This window comes from Podarcis liolepis (assembly GCF_965112155.1).
Source record: "Podarcis liolepis genome assembly, chromosome: 4".
NCBI classification, from domain to species: domain Eukaryota; kingdom Metazoa; phylum Chordata; class Lepidosauria; order Squamata; family Lacertidae; genus Podarcis; species Podarcis liolepis.
Window position 1 is genome coordinate 87,401,755 of NC_139558.1, and position 20,844 is coordinate 87,422,598.

A 20,844-nucleotide genomic window follows, 5' to 3' on the forward strand; every position below is an offset into this window, starting at 1 on the left:
GAATAAAAAGACTGGCTTTTTGTACAGACGGCGAAGGTCACCCATGAATCCTTTGCTGTTTATAACTGAAAAGTACACCATGATCTTTGGCAAAGGGTCTCCTGCTAAGTTAGTTATGCATCCTAATTCGTTACTGTAAGGACACTAGAGAACCAGGAGACTTGACACCACCGCCGAAGAATTCAAAGCAATATTTCAATCGGAAGACGATATCAGAAGTTAAACGCCGCCTCCTGCTGTTCTGCAGAGTTTTGGTTGCAGAACCGTCACTGGTGCAGACAACCAAGCTGCCATTTTTGTAGCTGGAACCATAACAGATAAAGCGGCGCAGCAAAAAAAAACGTGACTGTGGCTCAGTGCCTACGCTTAACTCGCAACACTTCCTGGAAGGCAAATGTTTCCTGAAGGCCATAGCAGTCAGGCTCCAGGGGCAGGCAAACTTTAGCAAGAGCCACATTCCCTTCTGGGAAAGGGTGGTAAATGTACAAAAAAGCGAGAAGGCTTCAAATGTAGATGTTACCTTTCTACAGTTTTGGTGTGAATCTGTCTGTCTTGGGAGCCAATGAAGGACTGCGCCTTTGGGGGCGATGTCAGACCGCTGGAGAGCTACATCGCCTGCTGTGGCTGTAGAGACTGATATGGGAGAGACATGTTTTTGTTGACTGGTGACTGGGAGACCACATAACACCGGTCCTGAAAGACCTACATTGGCTCCCAATACGTTTCCAAGCACAATTCAAATTGTTGAACTTTAAAGCCCTAAATGGCCTCGGCCCGGTATACCTGAAGGAGCGTCTCCACCCCCATCGTTCAGCCCGGACACTGAGGTCCAGCTCCGAGGGCCTTCTGGCAGTTCCCTCCCTACAAGAAGTGAGGTTACAGGGAACCAGGCAGAGGGCCTTCTCGGTAGAGGCATCCACTCTGTGGAACGCCCTCTCATCAGATGTCAAGGAAATAAACAACTATCTGACTTTTAGAAGACATCTGAAGGCAGCCCTGTTTAGGGAAGTTTTTAATGGTTGATGTTTTAGCATATTTTTAATATTCTGTTGGGAGCTGCCCAGAGTGGCTGGGGAAACCCAGCCAGATGGGCGGGGTATAAATAATAAATTATTAATATTATTATTGTTGCTGCTGCTGAGGCAGATGAACACCTCCATGCAGGCAAGCAAGAAGCGTTATCTGAGTCAGGCAGAAACACTCAAGGTGTGTGAATGGAGTAGCCTTGGGAGGAAGGCTGTGGCTAAGGAGTGGGCGTGGCCTGGAGGGTCACATTTGGTTCCCTAGGTTCGAGGTTCCCCATCCTTGTACAGTGGCACCTTGGTTTAAGAACAGCTTAGTTTATGAACAACTTGGATTAAGAATGCTGCAAACCCGGAAGTAGGTGTTTTGGTTTGTGAACTTTGCCTTGGAATAAGAACATGTTTCGCTTCCTGTTGAGTGTTTTCCACTTGTAAACTGAGTCCCACGCTGCTATGGGAAAGCATGCCTTGGTTTAAGAACACTTTGGTTTAAGAACGGACTTCCGGAACGGATTAAGTTCGTAAATCAAGGTACCACTGTATTACATCTAACTTTAGCTTCTGCTTGTCGAAGAAGAAGAAGAGGAGAACTTGCCCACCTTGCGCCCTAAGGTTCCAATGCGGGTGACAACAATTAAAAGGCAATCTTAAAAGCAGTTTAAAACAACTTGCAATCACAAATATACATCTCAGGAGTCAGGCAGGGTAAAGAGGCAGATCTTCAGCATTTGTCAAAAGTTCCATAATGAAGACGCCAGACATACCTCTGTGCGGGAGAGTTCCACATCTTAGGGGGCTGCCACAGAGAAGGCCCTATTCCAGGCCACCACCCTGAGCTTCTGAGGGTGGTGGAACAACCTAGCCCCACTGATCTTAACACTTGCAAGGGGTGATTTTTCAGATATCTGGGACCTGAGTCATTTAGGGCTTCAAACACTAACGTGAGCACCTTGGATTGGTTCATGAAGGGAGGGACCGAAGCTCATAGGCAGAGGAGAGGGTTTGCAGGGAGTGCATTTCCTGGGACTTAAATAATAAAAAAGCATATACAAAAGGAGGAGGAACAAAAGGAACTTTTAATTATTTTAAATATTTCTTACATTCTTAGTGTAAAAGTACTACACAGTTAGACGGAAGTAGCAAAATGCACTAGGAAGTACATGCTGGTGGTTATTATTTACACATACATATATAGGTGGCTGTACAGAGTGCAGATAATTACCAAATCACACTACAAAATAAACAAAAAAAAGTTCTATAATTTACTTGCAACCACTTCTTAAATATATTCGACTTTGTGGTATTATTGGATACAGATTCCAAATATTAAAATACAAAACAATACCTCAAAATTATATAAAACTCTAGTAGCTGTAATATTTTTTTTATTAATTTAAATGGAATTTACAGATGTAGAAACTGCCAAGTCCTATTTGCATCTTTTACATTCCAAAGCACAGACGACCTTCTTGCAAAAAAGGGACCTACAAAGAGCATCAGATAATCAGAGCAATGCCATATAAATTATGAAATACTGACATGTGCAGCAACAGTATTTCGCTGCATGGTAGTTTTCCGTGGCCGACAGAAAATATTACAAGGGACTCCAGTCTTCTGTGAGAAAACAAACTAAAGCTGCCCTGAACAATGTTACAATTAAGTTAGATTTGGCAAACTGGAATAGCCCCAATCCAGCCAGGCTCAAATAAAAGTCTAACAAATGAGCAAATTGATCATTGGAAGCCTTAGCTAATACAGGTGATCACAAGTCGAAGTGAGGGGATCATTTCTGCTTCACTTGTATAGGGAAGATGTTCTTGTCCACCTGGAGATTCAAACCTTTCCCCTACCTAGAGATTTCAGTTCGGTCTGGTAAACTCAATTTCCAACGGAAGAAATAGATCCACATATTTATTTGCCAGCACAGTTTTAGCTCCTGTCTTTAAAATGTATGATGAGATGCACATGTGACAGAGATCCATGTGCACCTAAATGCAATCCCCACCTGCCCTGGACAGGATGTTCATTAAGAATTGACTCAAGCAAGTGATGTGCTAGTCACACCTTCTCCCAGCTTTCCTGTGAAATTCATATGAAGTCTCCCAATGGATTTGCCAAAACATGGTACATTCCAGATGTTTTAGACTCCAACGCCAATCATCTCTGGCCATTTGCCATGCTGGCTGGAGTTGATTTTTATTTTTTTTACGCTCGTACTTGACCCTGTGGTTCATCATAACTGGGAAGATTTAAATGCCTGAATGCGGCTCATGTTGTGGCATATTCCTGTTCCAAACAACACAAATAACGCCACAGAGGCTCCAAGAAGTGCATTTTGTGTTGCTGTGTTGTTAGTTCCTTTAAGAGGCCCGACACAGCCTTTATTTTATGTGGCCAGATTGCAAATATGTGATATAAAAGCAAGGAGCAACCTTGCAATCCCCTTGATTTTTGATAAATAACACCTGCTTGCTCAATGGCTCTATGTTTATCCAGTGAGCTCACTAGTTTATCCATCACAACTCACCTCATAGAGACTCTATACAGAGCAGGTCTAAATCAAATGTGCGGCAGCAGAAGCAGGGAGTCAAACTATGGTGCTCATTTTTAGCAGCAGAAAGAGTTCTTTGTTGCTTCCTTTTATTATCGCCACGACTAGTGAAAGTCCTTTCCTCAAGGGGATGGCACAACAAACACAATTAAAGGTGAAGAGGAGCATTGTGGGTGAATGGAAAAGTAGTTGTAGTCAGGGTTACTTGAACCACCCCCCCCCCCGGCCATAGTGCACTACGAAAGTGATTTACACAAATGAATCTGTGGAGAATAAGAAGAAGAGTTTGGATTTGATATCCCGCTTTATCACTACCCTAAGGGGTCTCAAAGCGGTTAACAATACCCCTTTCCCTTCCTCCCCCACAACAAACACTCTGTGAGGTGAGTGGGGCTGAGAGACTTCAGAGAAGTATGACTAGCCCAAGGTCACCCAGCAGCTGCATGTGGAGGAGCGGAGACGCGAAGCCGGTTCCCCAGATTACGAGTCCACCGCTCTTAGCCACTACACCACACTGGCTCTCTGGAATGGAATAAGACATGAATGTATAGTCCAAGCACCATTGGACATAAGGAGAACCTCAAAGGCCCATTTTATCCAGGAGGACAAGAGTGTAATGGCTCCTGAACGCCTGAATTTTTGGCAAGTTAATACTGCACCACATAATCTTGCAAATTGTCGCAAGAACATATGGCAGTGCATACTGCCATGTGTGAGGAAACAGGCTTCACCTGGGGAAATAATCCTTCAAATACTTCAGCATGTCAGAATGAGACAATGGCTGAGCACCACGTTTCTCCTTGTAGATTGGTGGAATATGGCACAGACCATGAGGCAGCACCTCCAAACAGATCTACAGCCCTAACAGTCCCCATTTCCTCTCAACTGCATAGCCATAAGCGATGACACGGAACTATAATATTTATTTCTAAAGTCTCACATTTACTGGGAACTATTGCGAATGCAACCTAAGACCGTTCAGAGATAAACTGAAGGGGACTCTTGTGAAGGGTAATCACAATTCTGTCCTACGAGCAGAACGTGTGATGGAAGTTCATGGAACTCTATACTCAAACATCAACACACGGAATCCAAACAGTACCTCAACAGAAATGCCTTTACAACCGATCATTCTGTTTAAAAAAGAAAACAAATTTCTGGTTGCCAGCAGCAGCAGATGACCGAAAGAGTACCATGTTCATCAAAGAAATAAAAAACTATTTCCACTAGGTTTGTTTAAGAGCGACAAAGTCACTCTTAATAGGATAGCTATGTGTTTATAGGATGGTAAGCTTTGCCAAGGAGTCCTTTTCACTAGATGTCAAAGGTTAATGAGAAGAGGGAGGAGGTAGATTATCACTTAAAGCTTGTGGCTTTACTAGGCACTTAAAAATCAACCAGGGTGAACCATTAATGCCAATTGCCTGGGCAATACCCCTTCTTGGAATGCATACTGTAGTGGAGGGGTGTAAAATGAGAAGTGGTCTTGCTGCTAATTTTATTTGTTGGCTGCTTGGGGTTGTCTATTCTCAGTTACTTCCGTTTCTCCAAGACAAAACAGATCCTTCTCAGTCTACATGACCCGAGGAGCATCGCTGAGACATGTCTCCCCCCCCCCCCCCGCCATATCATGTCTTCTGTACCAAGCGAATGGTCCACAATGCATGGCCATCGCTTGATTCCTCCACACATGATTATGGGCAGGCGAAATGTGTGATGTGACACCGCTGAAAAGCATGGTGTGCAAACCTATACAGTCATACCTCAGGTTGAATGTGCTTCAGGTTGAGCGCTTTCGGGTTGCGCTCCGCGGGAACCCGGAAGTAACGGGGCGTGTTACTTCCGGGTTTCACCGCTCGCACATATGCTCAAAATGACGTCATGTGCATTCGCGGAAGCAGCAAAACGCGACCCGCGCAGACGCACCACCGCGTCTTACGTTCCATTCAGGCTGCAAATGGGGCCCGGAATGGATCCCGTTCACATCCCGAGGTACCACTGTACATGCAAGATTTATCTGTAGCATTTTGAAAGGCTTTGACGATACTGTTAGGCCTGCAATGGTCCATTCACACATGCAAGTCACCAGTGGAGGCTATGGTCAAACGATGAACGACCAGGTGTGAAACAGATGAGTCCCTGTGGAGATGTGTACCCACATTTCAGTCAAGGCACCATTTATTTAAACCAGTAACTCCACCTGAGTGCTGTCTATCTGGTTGGCAGTCCTGGAAGCTCTGGTTTTTATTCCAAATGGCTTGGTGATTTTGTTTGCTGTTACTGCTCTGGGTCCCATGTAGTTTCGGACAGGATATATATAGATATATATATATTTGTTCTTCTTCTATTTAGATTTTGCTATCTCTTTTTCTATTGTAATGTCTTACCATGGATTTTGAGCGGACCTCTTGTAATACTGAATTTATTAATACGGAATATATTTCGTATCGATCGGCCCAACGAAATGTTTCACTTGTTGTGAAAGTGCTGTATATACTTGTTCCGAGCATAATTTTCAGAACATATGAAATGAAGACACTCCACAAAGGTATTTGTTAAATTTGTGAGAGAAAATCATTCAAGAGCCTAAAAGCATTTCATGTGTCAATATGAGTGGTGGCAACAGAACAGATTTTATTTAAAGGCTCAAAATTACTAGTTCTCACTTGTTGCCTTGTGGACAGTGTAAATTTCAGGGTCCTGTTTGCTTTATTTGCTTTTGTTTATCCAATGGAAAAACACCACACCTTCCCCCAGTCTGAAGGACCAAAGGCAAAGGAAATATAAATAAATAAAAAAGCCATAAATTACTCCTGTAGTTGGTGTTCCAATTTAGGATTACAGCATTTCAGGGAAGACGGACTCTATAAATATAATTTATTAATAATAATTATATGGAAAAGACACAAAAGTAGTGAACATACACAAACACATAATTGTATTTAAAAATGCCTCTTAAAAACGAAAAGCACGCTTTTGATTAAACTGGTGCTCCAACTAATTGCCTTTGCAGCCCTATAAATGACATGCATTGCATCTGCAAATTGTGATCTCCGTGGACTTTTATCGAAAGTTTAAATAATATAGAAAATCAAAGACTTCTCTGAAATGGCTGGGACCGATTGAGAATCAAATGCTTAGTTGCTGGGGGGTGGGGGGTAAGGCAGAGCTTTACCCAAGCAACGACGATTTGTTTTCAGCTCCTTATTTTTTTGGCTGCTATCATTTTGTCTTAAAAATAAAATGAATTTCTGGTTGCTAGCAGCAGACGACCAAAAGAGTACCATGTTTCAAACATCCAAAAACAAACCCTCTTGACTATTTGCACCAGGTTTGTTCTGTTTATAAGGAGCTACATTGTCTGCGGCTGCAGAAGTCAAAGGAAATCTGCCACACACAGGGCTGACTGGCAGACCCCCATATCTGTGTCAGATTAAAAATATATATATAAATCACAGTGCTTATTGCTTGTTACCATGGATACCATGAAGATGCTGCTGTCTGCTAACTATTACTAGAGAAAGACAACGTAATTCTCTGGAACAAGTCCTGTTTTGCCTTCATACGTCGCTTTGAGCCATCCTGGTTCCACAGATGGATATACTATTAAGAAGAAAATAAAAAGAGAAGGTACCTCAATACTCTCTTGTGAATACATAATGACGACCGCGACGCACAACAACACACATGGCATCTAATCTGAAAGGGGAGAAGCGTTAAGTCTGTCTTGTGACACCTCAGAAGCTAACAAATTTGTCATGCCACATTCACACATAGATACCACTTCAAACTTCCCCCAAAGAATCCTGGGAGTTGTAGTTTCTTAAGGGTTCTGAGATCCCTAATTCCCCTGACAGAGCTACAGTTCCCAGAGTGGGTTAGCAAACTTAACAACCGCTCTTCCCAGGGAACTCTGGGAATTGAGGAGGGGAATAGGGGGGTCTCTTAAACAACTCTCTGCACCCACAATTCTTTGGGGGGAAGCCATGACTGTTTAAAGTGATGCCGTTGTGCTTTAACTGTATGACGCAAATGTAATCCTTTTGGCGCCATAGGACTCTCTGTTGTTTCTGTTGTGACGACGACAACAACAACAGCAACAATGGGAGAAATCTTACCATTGGAAAATAAACAACAACAACAACAACAACAACAACAACAACGGGAGAAGTCTTACCATTGGAAAATATGGCTCCCTGAGGGAAGGAGAGTTCATGACTGTGTTCAGCCTTGCAGGAATACATGGCTTTGGCTTGCCTGAAAAACAAACAAGCATGGTTTATGTTGCTACAGAAACAGAAACATTCACACTGTGAATGCTGCTGGTAGCAGTCAATGAAGTGGCCATTGATTGAGAGGTGCGAGACGGAAAAAAGTGGGGCACTCCGAAGAACTGTGCATGCACACGAAAGCTTATACAGTACCCAGAACAAACTTAGTTAGTCTCTAAGGTTGGACAATTTTTAGTTGGACAATTTTTTATTTAATTTATTTCGACTGCGTCAGAGCAACACGGCTACCTGCCTGAATCTGTGTACACACCACACATTGAAAACAAATTGAAGCACATCCCTGCTGTCAAAGAATCATTGGAACTGTCATTTACCCCCCAGAGAGCTGCAATTCCCAGGAACCTTAAACTACAGTTCCCAGGATTTTTTGGGTGGTGGTGGTGGAGGGAAATATGTTTTACATGTAGGATGTGTATTCAGTTTGTACCTTTAGTGAGAGTGCTAAACAGTACTTGGGCCTAGTGGCTTGTAAGACAGCCCTGCAACCAGGTAATCTATTCAAGATGGCGGCACGGAAGGCTGGCATGCAAACTGAAGAATGAGAAAGGCAGAAGGGGGCTAGAAACTGCCATAGCAATAAAACAACAATACGATTTACGAAGAATAAAAATAAAAAGTCAATGATATAAAATACGTTTTAGGGCTTTGAATCAATAGTCAAATAGTGGATCTTATTCTAATTGCCCCAGCTAAAAACCTTGCAACCTTTGCTGTCACCTGCTCACCTTGATCTGCCAAGAGAAAGGATACTGTGGCAGTGGCTGGGCGACCCGGAATGGACAATAAAAGAGGGGTGATGACCTCATTCCACAAGTCTTTTAAAGAGTGCAAGCCAGAAGGGTTTCTGTACTACCATCTCCACAGGGATATAAGCGTTTTTGTGTGTGGAATTTGTTGGAATCGTCCCTCAAGTACAGCCGAGGGCAAAACATTCTATCTTGCAAGAGTAAAAGTGTGTCTATATTTTAGAATTGCTAGGTTATGCAGATAGGGTGCCAGAGAGTCGAAGTGGGTAGGCGAAAAATAGTCATACCATGGGCAGAGTTTCCTTATTGTGGCCAAGTTGTTCTGGCGCTTGATATCATTTAGGAGAAGTGAAAAGGCAAGGCAGGGAGGGAAAGGAGCTGGGGGCGGGTGAGCCTCAGAAGTTCACTGCTAATATGATTTAAATCCTTGATAGTGCTGGGAGTTAGCCCATTGTCTCCTGGATGGTTCCTGCATGCAGCCCAGGGAAAGCTCCGAATTCAACCAGAGCTCCTTTCCAATCAGCTCTGAATTTTCTCTCGTACACTCCATTAAGAAGAGTGACTTGGTAAGTTTGCCTGTACATCTGGAACGCAAAATACAGCTTGGTGTTTTGTGCAAACCATGACTTGGCATTCTGACTGCAGCCAGTTCATTTATCATCTAGCAAATGGTGTTTTTGTTATCTCTGGCTTGTTCTGCAGCCAACTGTTGTGCCTGCTCTTTCCCATCTCCCAAGCCTGTGGCCCGAAATGCGATTTGCTCCCGATTGCTAATCACCCACCTTGAACTATTAACAGCCTAAGGAGCTTTGATGTTCTGAGAAAAGATCTCACTGTGTGCATTTGTGAAGGTGAGATGCTATCTTTTTGCAGATAGCTTCATCTGATGCAGCCAGGAAGAGAGGGTGTGAAAGTAACATTGTCAGGTGGAACATGTCCTTTAGGAAGTTTCTCTTTCTCTGGAATAAGATAAGGCCTTCTAGTACACGTTAAGATGGTTATATAAAGACACCTCTATTTTTAAGAAGCTGGTAGTTTCCTGAGTCTGGCCTTTCAACTTGTTATAGTTACATTTTGTGAGCCGAAACTTATTTTGTTTACATTTTAATTATTTTATTCCTTTTGTAAATAGCACAGTAACTATAAAGTGCGGTATAAAAATCCTTATAATAAATCAGCCGACCCACCGATGAATATTCCTAATGAAGCATAACAAGGAACAGAGAAGATTCTGTTAAGGTCAGCTATGGGGCCAGATCAACCAATACACCCCTTGGTCTCTTCTATCTGTACTGATATCTTTCTAGCACTGTTTAACCCTCTCCCTTCTCCAAGGGAAGGGTTGTTTCCTTGGGAAAAAGAAAGGGAGTTGGCAGAAAAAGCTGTCTTGAGGAAAACCCAAACCTGCTTCAAATGAAGGGAGGCTTTCCCAACTTTTAAATTTCTTTATTTCATAAAATTTATATGCCGCTTGATTGTAAACAAACAAACAAACAATCAATCGAGCAAACTTCAAAGTGGTTGACAAAAAGAATAAAACCACGAAATTATCTGTAACACCCCCGCAACTTAGAACCGTCAAAAATATAAGCTAAAAACCACACGTCAGCATTCTACATGTCTGGATAAGTAAAGGTAAAGGAACCCCTGACCATTAGGTTCAGTCATGACTGACTCTGGGGTTGTGGCGCTCATCTCGCTTTATTGGCCAAGGGAGCTGGCGTACAGCTTCCGCGTCATGTGGCCAGCATGACTAAGCTGCTTCTGGTGAACCAGAGCAGCGCACGGAAACGCATTTTACCTTCCCGCTGGAGCAGTACCTATTTATCTACTTGCACTTTGACGTGATTTTGAACTGCTAGGTTGGCAGGAGCAGGGACCGAGCAACGGGACCTTCTGATCAGCAAGTCCTAGGCTCTGTGGTTTAACCCACAGCGCCACCCACATCCCATACATGTCTGGATAGGCTAGCCTAAACCAAAAGCAGGCTCTGAAAAGAGAACAGGGAAGGCACCTGTCCAATGTCAATAGGCGGGGAGTTCCCAAGGTGTGGGCACTGTCACACTAAAAAAATAAAATCCAAGTTCTTTTTACTCTGAATTCTTAGATTTGGGGTGTTGTTTTTTTTATTAAAAAAAAGTTTTGGGCCTTCATGATTGCATGGTGGAAATGAGACCATGATAATAAAACCATGTATATATACGGAAAACGGAAGAAGGAATTGTGAAGTGCCACTTACCTTCCTGAGGGAGTCTGCTTAAGTGAGCCTCCACTTTCAAACAGCTGGGCCTTCGCTGCTACCCTGGAACATACAAAATCATTTCTGGTTTACACACGCTCTTCAGAACAACCCGAGGACCCAAATGCCTGCACGCAAACATGCGCCACAACCCTCTGGGTTGACTTACACAGATCCCGGTCTCTGGTAGCCGTTACTTGACGCCGTATCGAGCCGCAGTCTCCTGCACATTTTTGGAGGCAGGTCTGGGTTTGCTGGGGCCTTGGGTGTCTCTTTGGCATCCAGAGATGTTAAGCTCTGTACCGAACCGCTGCAGCTTTTGTTACCTGAGTAAAACAGCGTCACACAAAATGATCTCAAGCAGATTTAAAAAAACCCATTATTGAGCACCTGGCGAGAAAACAAGAGGCTTGAGAACCCGTTTTGCCACCACCTCACTGCAAGACCACGAGGAGCTGGGCGATTGGCAGTAGAATCATAGAATTGTAGAGTTGGAAGGAAAACCAAGTCATCTAGTCCAAACTCCTGAAACGCAAGAATCTTTTGCGCGACACAGGGCTCGAACCCATGACCCTAAGATTAAGAGGCTTGTGCTCTACTGTCTGTTTCGCTCAGGGTGGTACTTGACCTCCCCATTGGTTTGTTCCAATTGCCTGTTTACCGCATGCAGTGGAGAGAGCAAGCTGAGAGGCAGTTGTAGCGGAAAGCTCAGTGGCAGAGCATCTCCCCTGTGTGTAAAAGGTAAAGGTAAGGGGACCCCTGACCAATTGGTCCAGTCATGGCCGACTCTGGGGTTGCGGCGCTCATCTCGCTTTACTGGCCGAGGGAGCCGGCGTACAGCTTCTGGGTCATGTGGCCAGCATGACTAAGCCACTTCTAGCGAACCAGAGCAGTGCATGGAAACGCTGTTTACCTTCCCGCCGGACCAGTACCTATTTAACTACTTGCACTTTGACGTGCTTTCAAACTGCTAGGTTGGCAGGAGCAGGGACCGAGCAACGGGAGCTCAACCTGTTGCGGGGTTTCGAACCGCCAACCTTCTGATCGGCAAATCCTAGGCTCTGTGGTTTATATCCCAAATTCAATCCCTGGCAGGGCTGAGACTCCTGCCTGAAACCCTGCAGAGCTGCTGCCAGTCCGTGTTGACAATGCAGAGCTAGATGGGCCAATGGTCTGATTTGGTATAAGGCTCCTATGGTAAGGAAAGGATTGACCTTCCTCTTGCTTCTACCTTGCACAAAAGTACATTAAAAATCTACCTCCCTGGACTTTGCGGCAGAGACCAAGCCTCTGAAATTTGCCCTTGCTGAATATGCACCATGTGTTGCTAATGCTGAATGAGATGTTTGCCAGAGGAAACTTCCTGCAGTATACAGAAACAAGCCTACACTATAACGAAGCAGCCTGATCTTTATCACTGGATGAGATGAGAGATAGGCTCTGTAATGTAATCACTGGAAATGATAAAGATGTCTCTCAAGACAATGTGTTTGCCAAAGTTTCCAGGATCGGTTAGCTTAAAATCCAGACATGACACATAAATGGTGAAGAAACTACTGACACCCCAGGTTTTGGTGACCTGGAATTTTCTGTTTGACTAAGCTTTGGTGGGGTATTTTTTTGCCTTTTTTCTAATTATCTAAACTTACAGCAACGGATATATAATCATTATAGTCAACGTCAATTTAGATATATTATAAACATGGAAGTTTAACACAGAAACGCGCAATTATTGCAAACAACATTGTGATGATTTGTTCTTCAACTATTCTGTCCTTATGAGGAATTTTCAAAACATGCCTAACATTTGGCCCAAATAGCTGCAAACACCCTTTATTTATTTAACTTTTCATGACTTTATTTAACTTTTTATTGGTGCTCTGCCAGATTTGTCTAGTCAGCCAAAATTCAGTGGAGAAAAACATCCTTACAGGCTGTTTTTTTGTTGTTTTTTTTAAAAAAGGAGCACCACCAGATTCATTTTATATTCTTCTCTCTTTTTTTGCACATAATGTTAAATATACCAGGTGGTATTCAACTAAGGCAGTGCAAGGATTTTCGCTTTTGCAATGGGACTTCCCCCCCCTCCCTGTCCCCCCCCTTCAAATGTGATCCAGAGGGTTGGGGTGGGGGGAACCCCCAGAACAGATGGAAGTGGCAGGAGGGGAGAAGAGAGAATGCTCTGCCACTCAAGTACAAATCCTTACAGTGACCGAAGCTTCACGCAAATCTTCCTTATTAACTCTAAGCCAACACACAGGGCTCACCTTCGGCAGAAGGGATGGACCGGATGGAGGAAGCCGCTGACCTTTTCAATCCGGAGAGGCTATATAGTCCTTTTTTGGTCAGGTCTGTTGGTGGAGTCATGGTCTCTGGACCGGTGACAGAAGTGACGCTATGGCAGTCAGACTCCATGTCTGTTTTTGCTGTGTCCTCCTTTGAGGAAGATTCAGGACTCGGCGTCCAAAGGCCTGAATTTTTCTGCCCGTTGGATGATGGGGACGAAGCAATCCATGGAACTCCTCCGGCTTTATCCCTGGGCTGAGAAGATGGAGGTTTCGTGGTGCTGTTTTGTTCTGATGAGTGAGATGAAAGGGATTCTATGCTGCCCATCGGGGTGCTGTCTGGGCTGCTGCTGTAGGAATCAGCTGTAAGGTAGAAAGGTTGGGGAGGTGGAAGAATAGATGATGTTTACCAGGGTGCAATTTTGCTTTCTTGTGGGCAGGAGGGCAACACTACTTGCTCATTAGCATCCAAGCAATGGTCTAAATCAGGGGTGAGCAATCTGTGGCCCCTCCAAATGTTGGGACTCCAACCTCATCAGCCCCAACCAAGTCGGTCAACAATCATGGATTATGGGTTCTGAAGTCCAATGACAAATGAAGGACCACAGGATGCCCAACCTTAGCCTAAATGGAGAGTGCCAGTCTTCACCAGGACTTGAGTTTTTCTAATAGTTCTATACCTTGTAAATGGGTAAAATTGATGGTAACTGCAACCAGACAGGTTATAGCGAATAATTGGAAAAATGCAGAGGAGTTAGAGGTGAACCAATGGAGGAAAAAACTGAATAATATTATAATTTTAGAATATCTAACTGTGAAGCTACACAGAATGAAAGGGTTTAAGTAAGAAAGAGGAGGATTGGTTTGAGAAGATATGGAATTATTTGGGTAGGTTTGAACAATTTGGGGCAATTAAAATGTTAAAAGTTAAATAAACCTTATGGACGGAGGAGTCTTAACATATAAAATTGTACATATGGTTGTTTTGAATGTGGTATTATTGATTATGTGTACCCAATGTATCAGCCGCCGGGGGGTGGGGGGCGGCGTTTCACTGTTTGTGTTTTGGTGGTTGGTAAAAAATAAAAATATTAAATATTAAAAAAAAAGTTCTATTCCTTGGCACAAAATCCAACATAATTTGGTATTGGCTACAGAGAATCTGGCTTTAATTTAAAGAGGTAAAAGAGCTCTTCTTGTTATGATGATGGGTTTTAAATGAATGGGCCATACTGGGCGAAGCCTCCGAAGTCAGAGGAAGACTTAGTGGGGCTCCCCTACTGGTCAGGAGGTAGAACTTCAGCATTCTGATCAAGCTTAGTAACCCTTTGTGATTAGTGGAAGCAGAATTTGCCCACTACGAAAATACGTGCAGGTTTGCACCCTTACTTAACACAGGTTGCGGATGCCAGGCTTTCCTCGAGCAGAATTTGGATGACATTAGGAGCTAAAACTATCCTTATAGCCTTCCAGACATAGAAGTGCGATAAGCCCTGATCTCAACCCACCAGCAATGAATGCAATGCCACCGTTGGGCAATAAACACTTGCAGTTCCTCTGCCAGGCATGCAGAAATCGTTCCGTCAACACCTCTATAATGCACAGTGACACCACTTCATAAATCTACTCCATTAACACCCAGCCTTTCTTCCATCCTGGAGCTCAAGGCAGGATACATGAGCTCCCACACAGTCTTTCGCTCAGGCAATGACCCTGACCAGACCAGTTTATTTTGAGCAGGGATGCTGCACCCTCTTGCTCTGAAGACTGTGCTCTGCAACCAATCATGCATCTCCCTGCTGATGGGATGGCACAGAATAGGAACCTGGTTCCTTGGTGGATTTCACTGGTGCAGAGGGCAAACGAATGCGGATAACCTGTCTTTCAAACTAAACAAATTCCACTCTGCCTTAGCACATCAAGATGGTCTTGCTTGGGCCAGGATGGGGTGGGGCAGGGCGCAGAATAGCGAAACAAAACAAACAGGAAAAGCTCGGAACCTTTCAGGGGATAATGCAAGATTTGCCTCTGCGCGCGCGTGCGAACACAGCTCTGTAGAGCAGCATACCTTTATGTTCAGAGCAAAACAACTGCTACCATCCATTAACTGCCAACTTCAGTAAGTGAGAATGTGCTAGTGGAGTAAGATGCACTTACTGTCTGGGTCTGCCAGGCACGGGGTATATCGTCCTTTTGGTTTGCGAGTGCCTGTAGAAAGGCAGATTGCTCTCGTCCTTCTTGAGCCCGATCGGGATTGAGGCTGCGGAAGAGGGATGTTGGGGTCTGGGGCTGTGTGGAATATCTGTCAGTTAAAAGCAAGGATAACTGAGAATCTTTCAGGAGCAGCTATATTTCATTTAGGGTCAAGAGACAACGAACAGCCTAATGCTGTGATTTTCCAGTAACAACAACAACAACAACAATAACAATAATATAGTAGTAGTAATAATGAATTATTATTATTATTATTATTATTATTATTATTATTATTATTATTATTATTATTATTATTATTATTTACTACTACTATTTATTACTACTACTATTTATTACTACTAGTACTACTACTACTATATTACTACTACTACTACTACTACAACTCATATACCACCCTTCATCCAAAGAGCACAGGGAGGTTTACAACATAAAAACGCAAAATACATAATATCAAAAAGGCAATCCCCCTTGACACATTTAAACGGTAACAGACTGTTTAACCAGTCAAAGTCTGGTAGAAGAGGAATGTTTTCGCCTGACACCAAAAGACTCATAATGAAGACACCAGGCGAGCCTCCCTAGGGAGAGGATTCCACAAACGGGGTGCCACCACAGAAAAGGCCTGTTCTTGTGCTGCCATCCTCCAGACCTCAGAAGATGATTGCAGGCTCTACCACAAACATAAGAATCAAGGAAGAAGAAGCTGCTCTTCCCATTATCAAACATGAACGGGATATACGTTAGGCTATGGAACAGCAAATGTGAGGTTCAAGGTTATATGGCGTTTCTGCTTTTGGGTTTATTTATTTTTTAAGCATGTGCCTTTCAATAAGTTTTACAAGATTCCAGTGTTCTACCTTTTCGTAATGCTCGATAAGAATCTCGACCACAATATTCTGAAACTTGATGTTCATCATTGCCGCCACCGTTTCCTCCTGGGCTCTCATCAGTGTGGGGCCAAAGATAACTCCAAGGTTAGAGATGGTCATGAGATTTTGCTGACTATGTAGTGATACCCTGAAAACAAAACAATTTAAAAAAGGAGGAAGTTAATCATCACCCACTAACTTCCTGTTCGAAGAAGAGGTGCAGGGTTATTATTCATTCTTACTATCAGGCTTATAATTTTGACATGGTAATACACCTCAGAATGACGTAAATGTTTCCCCTCATGGAAAAGGAAGCTGACTGGAAGGAGGAGTCCAAAAATATTTTTACTGGTTGTGCCCTGCATATTTTAAGAAAGGCTGCAAGTTTCAATGCATTTCTGCAACCAACTGGTGCTATATCTGAAGGCAACTCTGTTTAGGGAAGTTTTCAATGTTTGATGCTTTATCGTGTTTTTAATTACCGTATTTTTCGCCCCATAAGACGCACCGGCCCATAAGACGCACCTAGATTTTTGGGGGGGAAATAAAGGGGAAAAAAATTATTTCCCCCCCAGGTGCGCTGCGCTACACCAGGAGCTTGGGGCGTGCGGAGCTCAGCGCGCCCCAAGCTTCTGCGTGCAGGCAAGGTCTCCGCTAGCGTGGGAGAGCCGGGCGCCTCTCCCAGGGCTAGCGGACTCCTGCGCTAATCCAGAAGCTTGGGGCAAGCTGAGGTCAGCGCGCCCCAAGCTTCTAGGTGCGCGCAAGCAGTCCGCTGCCGCCCCAAGCCTGGCGCACCCGGCAGGAGGTCCCACCGGGTGCGCCAGGCTTGGGGCGGCAGCGGACTGCTTGCGCGCACCTAGAAGCTAGCAGTCCGCTGCTGCCCCAAGCCTCGCGCACTCGGTGGGACCTCCTGCCGGGTGCGCGAGGCTTGCAGACACTCGCCCGAAGCAGGGGGAGCCCTCCCGAGGGCTCCCCGTGCTTCGGGCGACAGGCTGCCGCCCCAAGCCTCGCGCACCCGGTGGGACCTCCTGCCGGGTGCGCGAGGCTTGCAGACACTCGCCCGAAGCAGGGGGAGCCCTCCTGAGGGCTCCCCGTGCTTCGGGCGACAGGCTGCCGCCCCAAGCCTCGCGCACCCGGTGGGACCTCCTGCCGAGCGCGCGAGGCTTGCAGGCATTCGCCCCATAAGACGCACCCCGATTTCCTCTTCATTTTTGGAGAGGAAAAAGTGCGTCTTATGGGGCGAAAAATACGGTAATATTCTGTTGGGAGCCGCCCAGAGTGGCTGGGGAAACCCAGCCAGATGGGTGGGGGATAAATAATAAATTATTATTATTAATTATTACAATAACAAACATTATTTCTCTTGAATTTAAAAGCAAGTCACTTCAATTATGAACTTTTTTCCTAACTGAGGCAGAAACCAAGCAAGATGCATTTTTCATTTGCTCTCAGCTTTTCTTTCCTTCTTTTCTAGAAAGGGCCACAAACAAATGAAGCTGACAGTGCGTAGCAGAAACCGAAGTACACCAATCTGAATCTTTCTGCAAAAGCTACTGGAGCTAAAAGCCTCATGCCATAGACAGGGTTGGTTCATTCAAACCACTTTATTATAAATATATCCTAAACAACCACTTTCTGCATTGTGCTCCCCACACAGCATCTCCTAGGACCTATGCACACTCGGCTTTCAGAAACCTACACAACTCATTATGTTTTAGGGCACATGAATGGGACTCCCTGCCCTGCAAGCCACTCTGACTTCTCATTTCCCTCGCAGAAGTTGGATTCTGTGTGACGAAGTACTTCCTTTTGTCTGTTCTAAATCTCCCAACATTCAGACTCGTCCGTTTCCAGGGAGTTGTTCCAGCACCCTGGTCATTTTGACTTCCCTCCGCTGAGGGTCTTCTGCTGGTTCCCTCACTGTGAGAAGTGAAGTTACAGGGAACCAGGCCTAGAGGGCCTTCTCGGTAGTGGCACCCGCCCTGTGGAACGCCCCGGCCCCTTCAGATGCCAAGGAGATAAAGAACTACACAAGTTTTAGAAGTCACCTGAAGGCAGCCCTATGTTGGGATGTTTTTAATGTTTGATGTATTATTATTTTTTTTATATGCTGTAATAAGCCACCCAGAGTGGCTGGGGAAACCCGGATGGGTGGGGTATAAATAATAAAATTTGAAGGTTACTCATGACCACATAGCAGCTTAGCCTTTACTCTCCAAAATGCACCACCAGAGTGCGTTGCAGTACACATTTCACTCCCGGAGCAGGGTTGACTTGGGGGATGATTCCATCAGCAGATGGCAACAGTAATCTACTGTCTGGGCCATGAAGGTTTCTTGACAAATGTACATGGAGAGCAAATTTGGTGTGCATCACTTTAAAAGAACTCCCAACGACGCAAAGGTTAGAGATGATCTATGGTTAGGAACACCTAGTCGGTTTTTAAAGCTACGCAGGTTCTCATTTCATTATGTAGTGAGGCAGACATATTGGTGAACGGACCATGCCATTCAACAGACATTAACAATCCTACCTGTACATAAATCAGACCATTTTCATTCCAGATGGCAGGGTTCAACGCTTCATTTAGAATGAAGCCTGTGAAAATGTTGCTTGTTTATTTGGATAAGCGATGAGCAGGATGAACCACGGGCTATGGGTGCTCATCATAAATCCTTCACTCGGCAGAATCACTCAGGAGTTTTCTAGGGATTGCTACAGAAAGGTGCCATTTAGCCTGTGACGCGGGTGGTGCTGTGGGTTAAACCACAGAGCCTAGGACTTGCCAATCAGAAGGTCGGTAGTTCAAATCCCCGCAACGGGGTGAGCTCCCGTTGCTCGGTCCCTGCTCCTGCCAACCTAGCAGTTCGAAAGCACATCAAAGTGCAAGTAGATAAATAGGTACCGCTCCAGCGGGATGGTAAACAGCGTTTCCATGCGCTGCTCTCGTTTGCCAGAAGTGGCTTAGTCATGCTGGCCACATGACCCGGAAGCTGTATGCCGGCTCCCTTGGCCAATAAAGCGAGATGAGCGCCACAACCCTAGAGTCAGTCACGACTGGACCTAATGGTCAGGGGTCCCTTTACCTTTACATGCTGAAAGGAACAGGGACCTGCTGTAATGTCTGCATATGTGTGGCAAGATTTAGACCCCAATGTAGAAGGGGACTTTCCTGGTCCTGGGATGGAGTGTTCGCGGGATACACCTGCAGCCCTTGTGTTTTTATGAAGTGGTTCTGTAATGGTTCTAGGGGTTGCTCGTGCGTAAGTTGCCGCCACTCCTGGCTAGGTTACCTGGTTGAACCCTTTCTGTCTGGAAAGCCTCTAGCTTCGTGGCTGTCTCAGTCGCTGGCAGAATCCGTCAGTGGGCGTTTCTTGAACTTCTTCCAGCAAAGAAGTTCTTTGACGCCAAGTCTCCTCCTACTCTCCCTGCGCGGAAGTCTTCTGCGCAGGGAGGGTGTGGGCAGCGGAGTACCCGTACTCTCTCCACTGGTCTTGGAGCCTCCTCTCCGATTCTCCCATCTGCCCCCCTTCTCCACTGGTGTTACACTGATTTCCTTCCCCAGCAGATGGGCTACCTCTCTCCATACTGGGACCCTCTCCGGCATCCCTCTGGAGCCTTCCCTCCGCCTCTAGCTCTGATGGCAGTTCCCTGACAGGTTCTCTGCTAAACAGGGAAGGAATAGTGGAAACACGTACCAAAACAGGGCCAACTAGATTAGGTCAATTTCACATTGGGTCATTCCATGTCAAGTGATCCAATTATTTTTACCTTACCATCATATATCTATTGCTTTCAGTATCAGTTTCCTAACAGTAGTATAAGAAAAGGTCCCAGATCTCAGTTTTTAATTTTTTTATCTCCTCTCGTTTTTGAGGGTTTGAAATTTTAAAAAAATAAATAAATGACAATTTTGGCCTTGCCGGACTAAACAAAAACCTTTAAAGCTCAGCCCAGAATTGATATATTTTAAAACTGAAAATACTAATTTCTTCAGAACATCATGGGCTTTAATATGATATGGCACTTGATCAACTTAGTTCAATTTTTTAAGTTAAATTACAAAGTTTAAAATTTTAAAAAGTGATTAAAAATCCCCCCCAAACCCTGTATTGATTGTTTCCTATTTCTAAGAGCTTTTTGTGTAGCCCGGCAAGGCCAAAACTGTCATTTTTTTGGAATTTAAAAACCTCATAACTCAAAAACGGGAGGAGATAAAAATATAAAACTTTAGATTTAAACTTTGTTTTGATTGTTCAGCAAGAATACAAAAAATTGGATGACATCAGGTAAAAAAAAATCATTAAAAATTGGATTGCTTGATATGGAATGAACCCATTGTGGCACTCTTTGGCTCTCATATATCTGGAGAGTGAGTTTTTGCACCATCTTCTCATGCTGCTTCTAGACCCAGCTTTGCTTTTGGAGACTGAGGAAGACAATAAGAACAGCCTTGTTGCATCAGGCCAGTGGCCTATCTGGTCCAGCATCTTGTTGCCATGGTGCCCAAATAGATGCCTGCAGGAAGAACGCACCAGAAATTCTTCCCACCAGAAATTCCAAGCAACTGTCAACCTGAGGCCTACTGCTTCTGATGGTGCAGGTGGACCATGGTCAACATGG

At 44.5% G+C, this 20,844-nt stretch overlaps 1 protein-coding gene across 2 annotated transcripts in view; it reads right to left on the minus strand.

Moving 5' to 3' along the window:
• Positions 1–2,080: 2,080 nt before the first annotated feature.
• The window catches only part of ARHGAP42 (Rho GTPase activating protein 42), a 160,743-nt gene continuing 141,979 nt past the window's right edge, over positions 2,081–20,844 (minus strand). The window contains exons 18-25 of one of the 2 annotated variants that reach the window (XR_014525172.1): positions 16,210–16,369; positions 15,293–15,437; positions 13,118–13,498; positions 11,020–11,176; positions 10,851–10,913; positions 7,751–7,830; positions 4,089–7,176; positions 2,081–3,836 (exon numbers count right to left, since the gene is read on the minus strand). Coding sequence is in view for 1 of the 2 variants with exons in the window: in XM_083499416.1 (XP_083355542.1) it covers positions 7,088–7,176; positions 7,751–7,830; positions 10,851–10,913; positions 11,020–11,176; positions 13,118–13,498; positions 15,293–15,437; positions 16,210–16,369 (1,075 nt within the window). In the remaining variant the exon portion in view is untranslated. Of the gene's footprint in view, positions 7,177–7,750; positions 7,831–10,850; positions 10,914–11,019; positions 11,177–13,117; positions 13,499–15,292; positions 15,438–16,209; positions 16,370–20,844 lie in introns of both variants that reach the window. The other variant, XM_083499416.1, reaches the window with a different exon arrangement.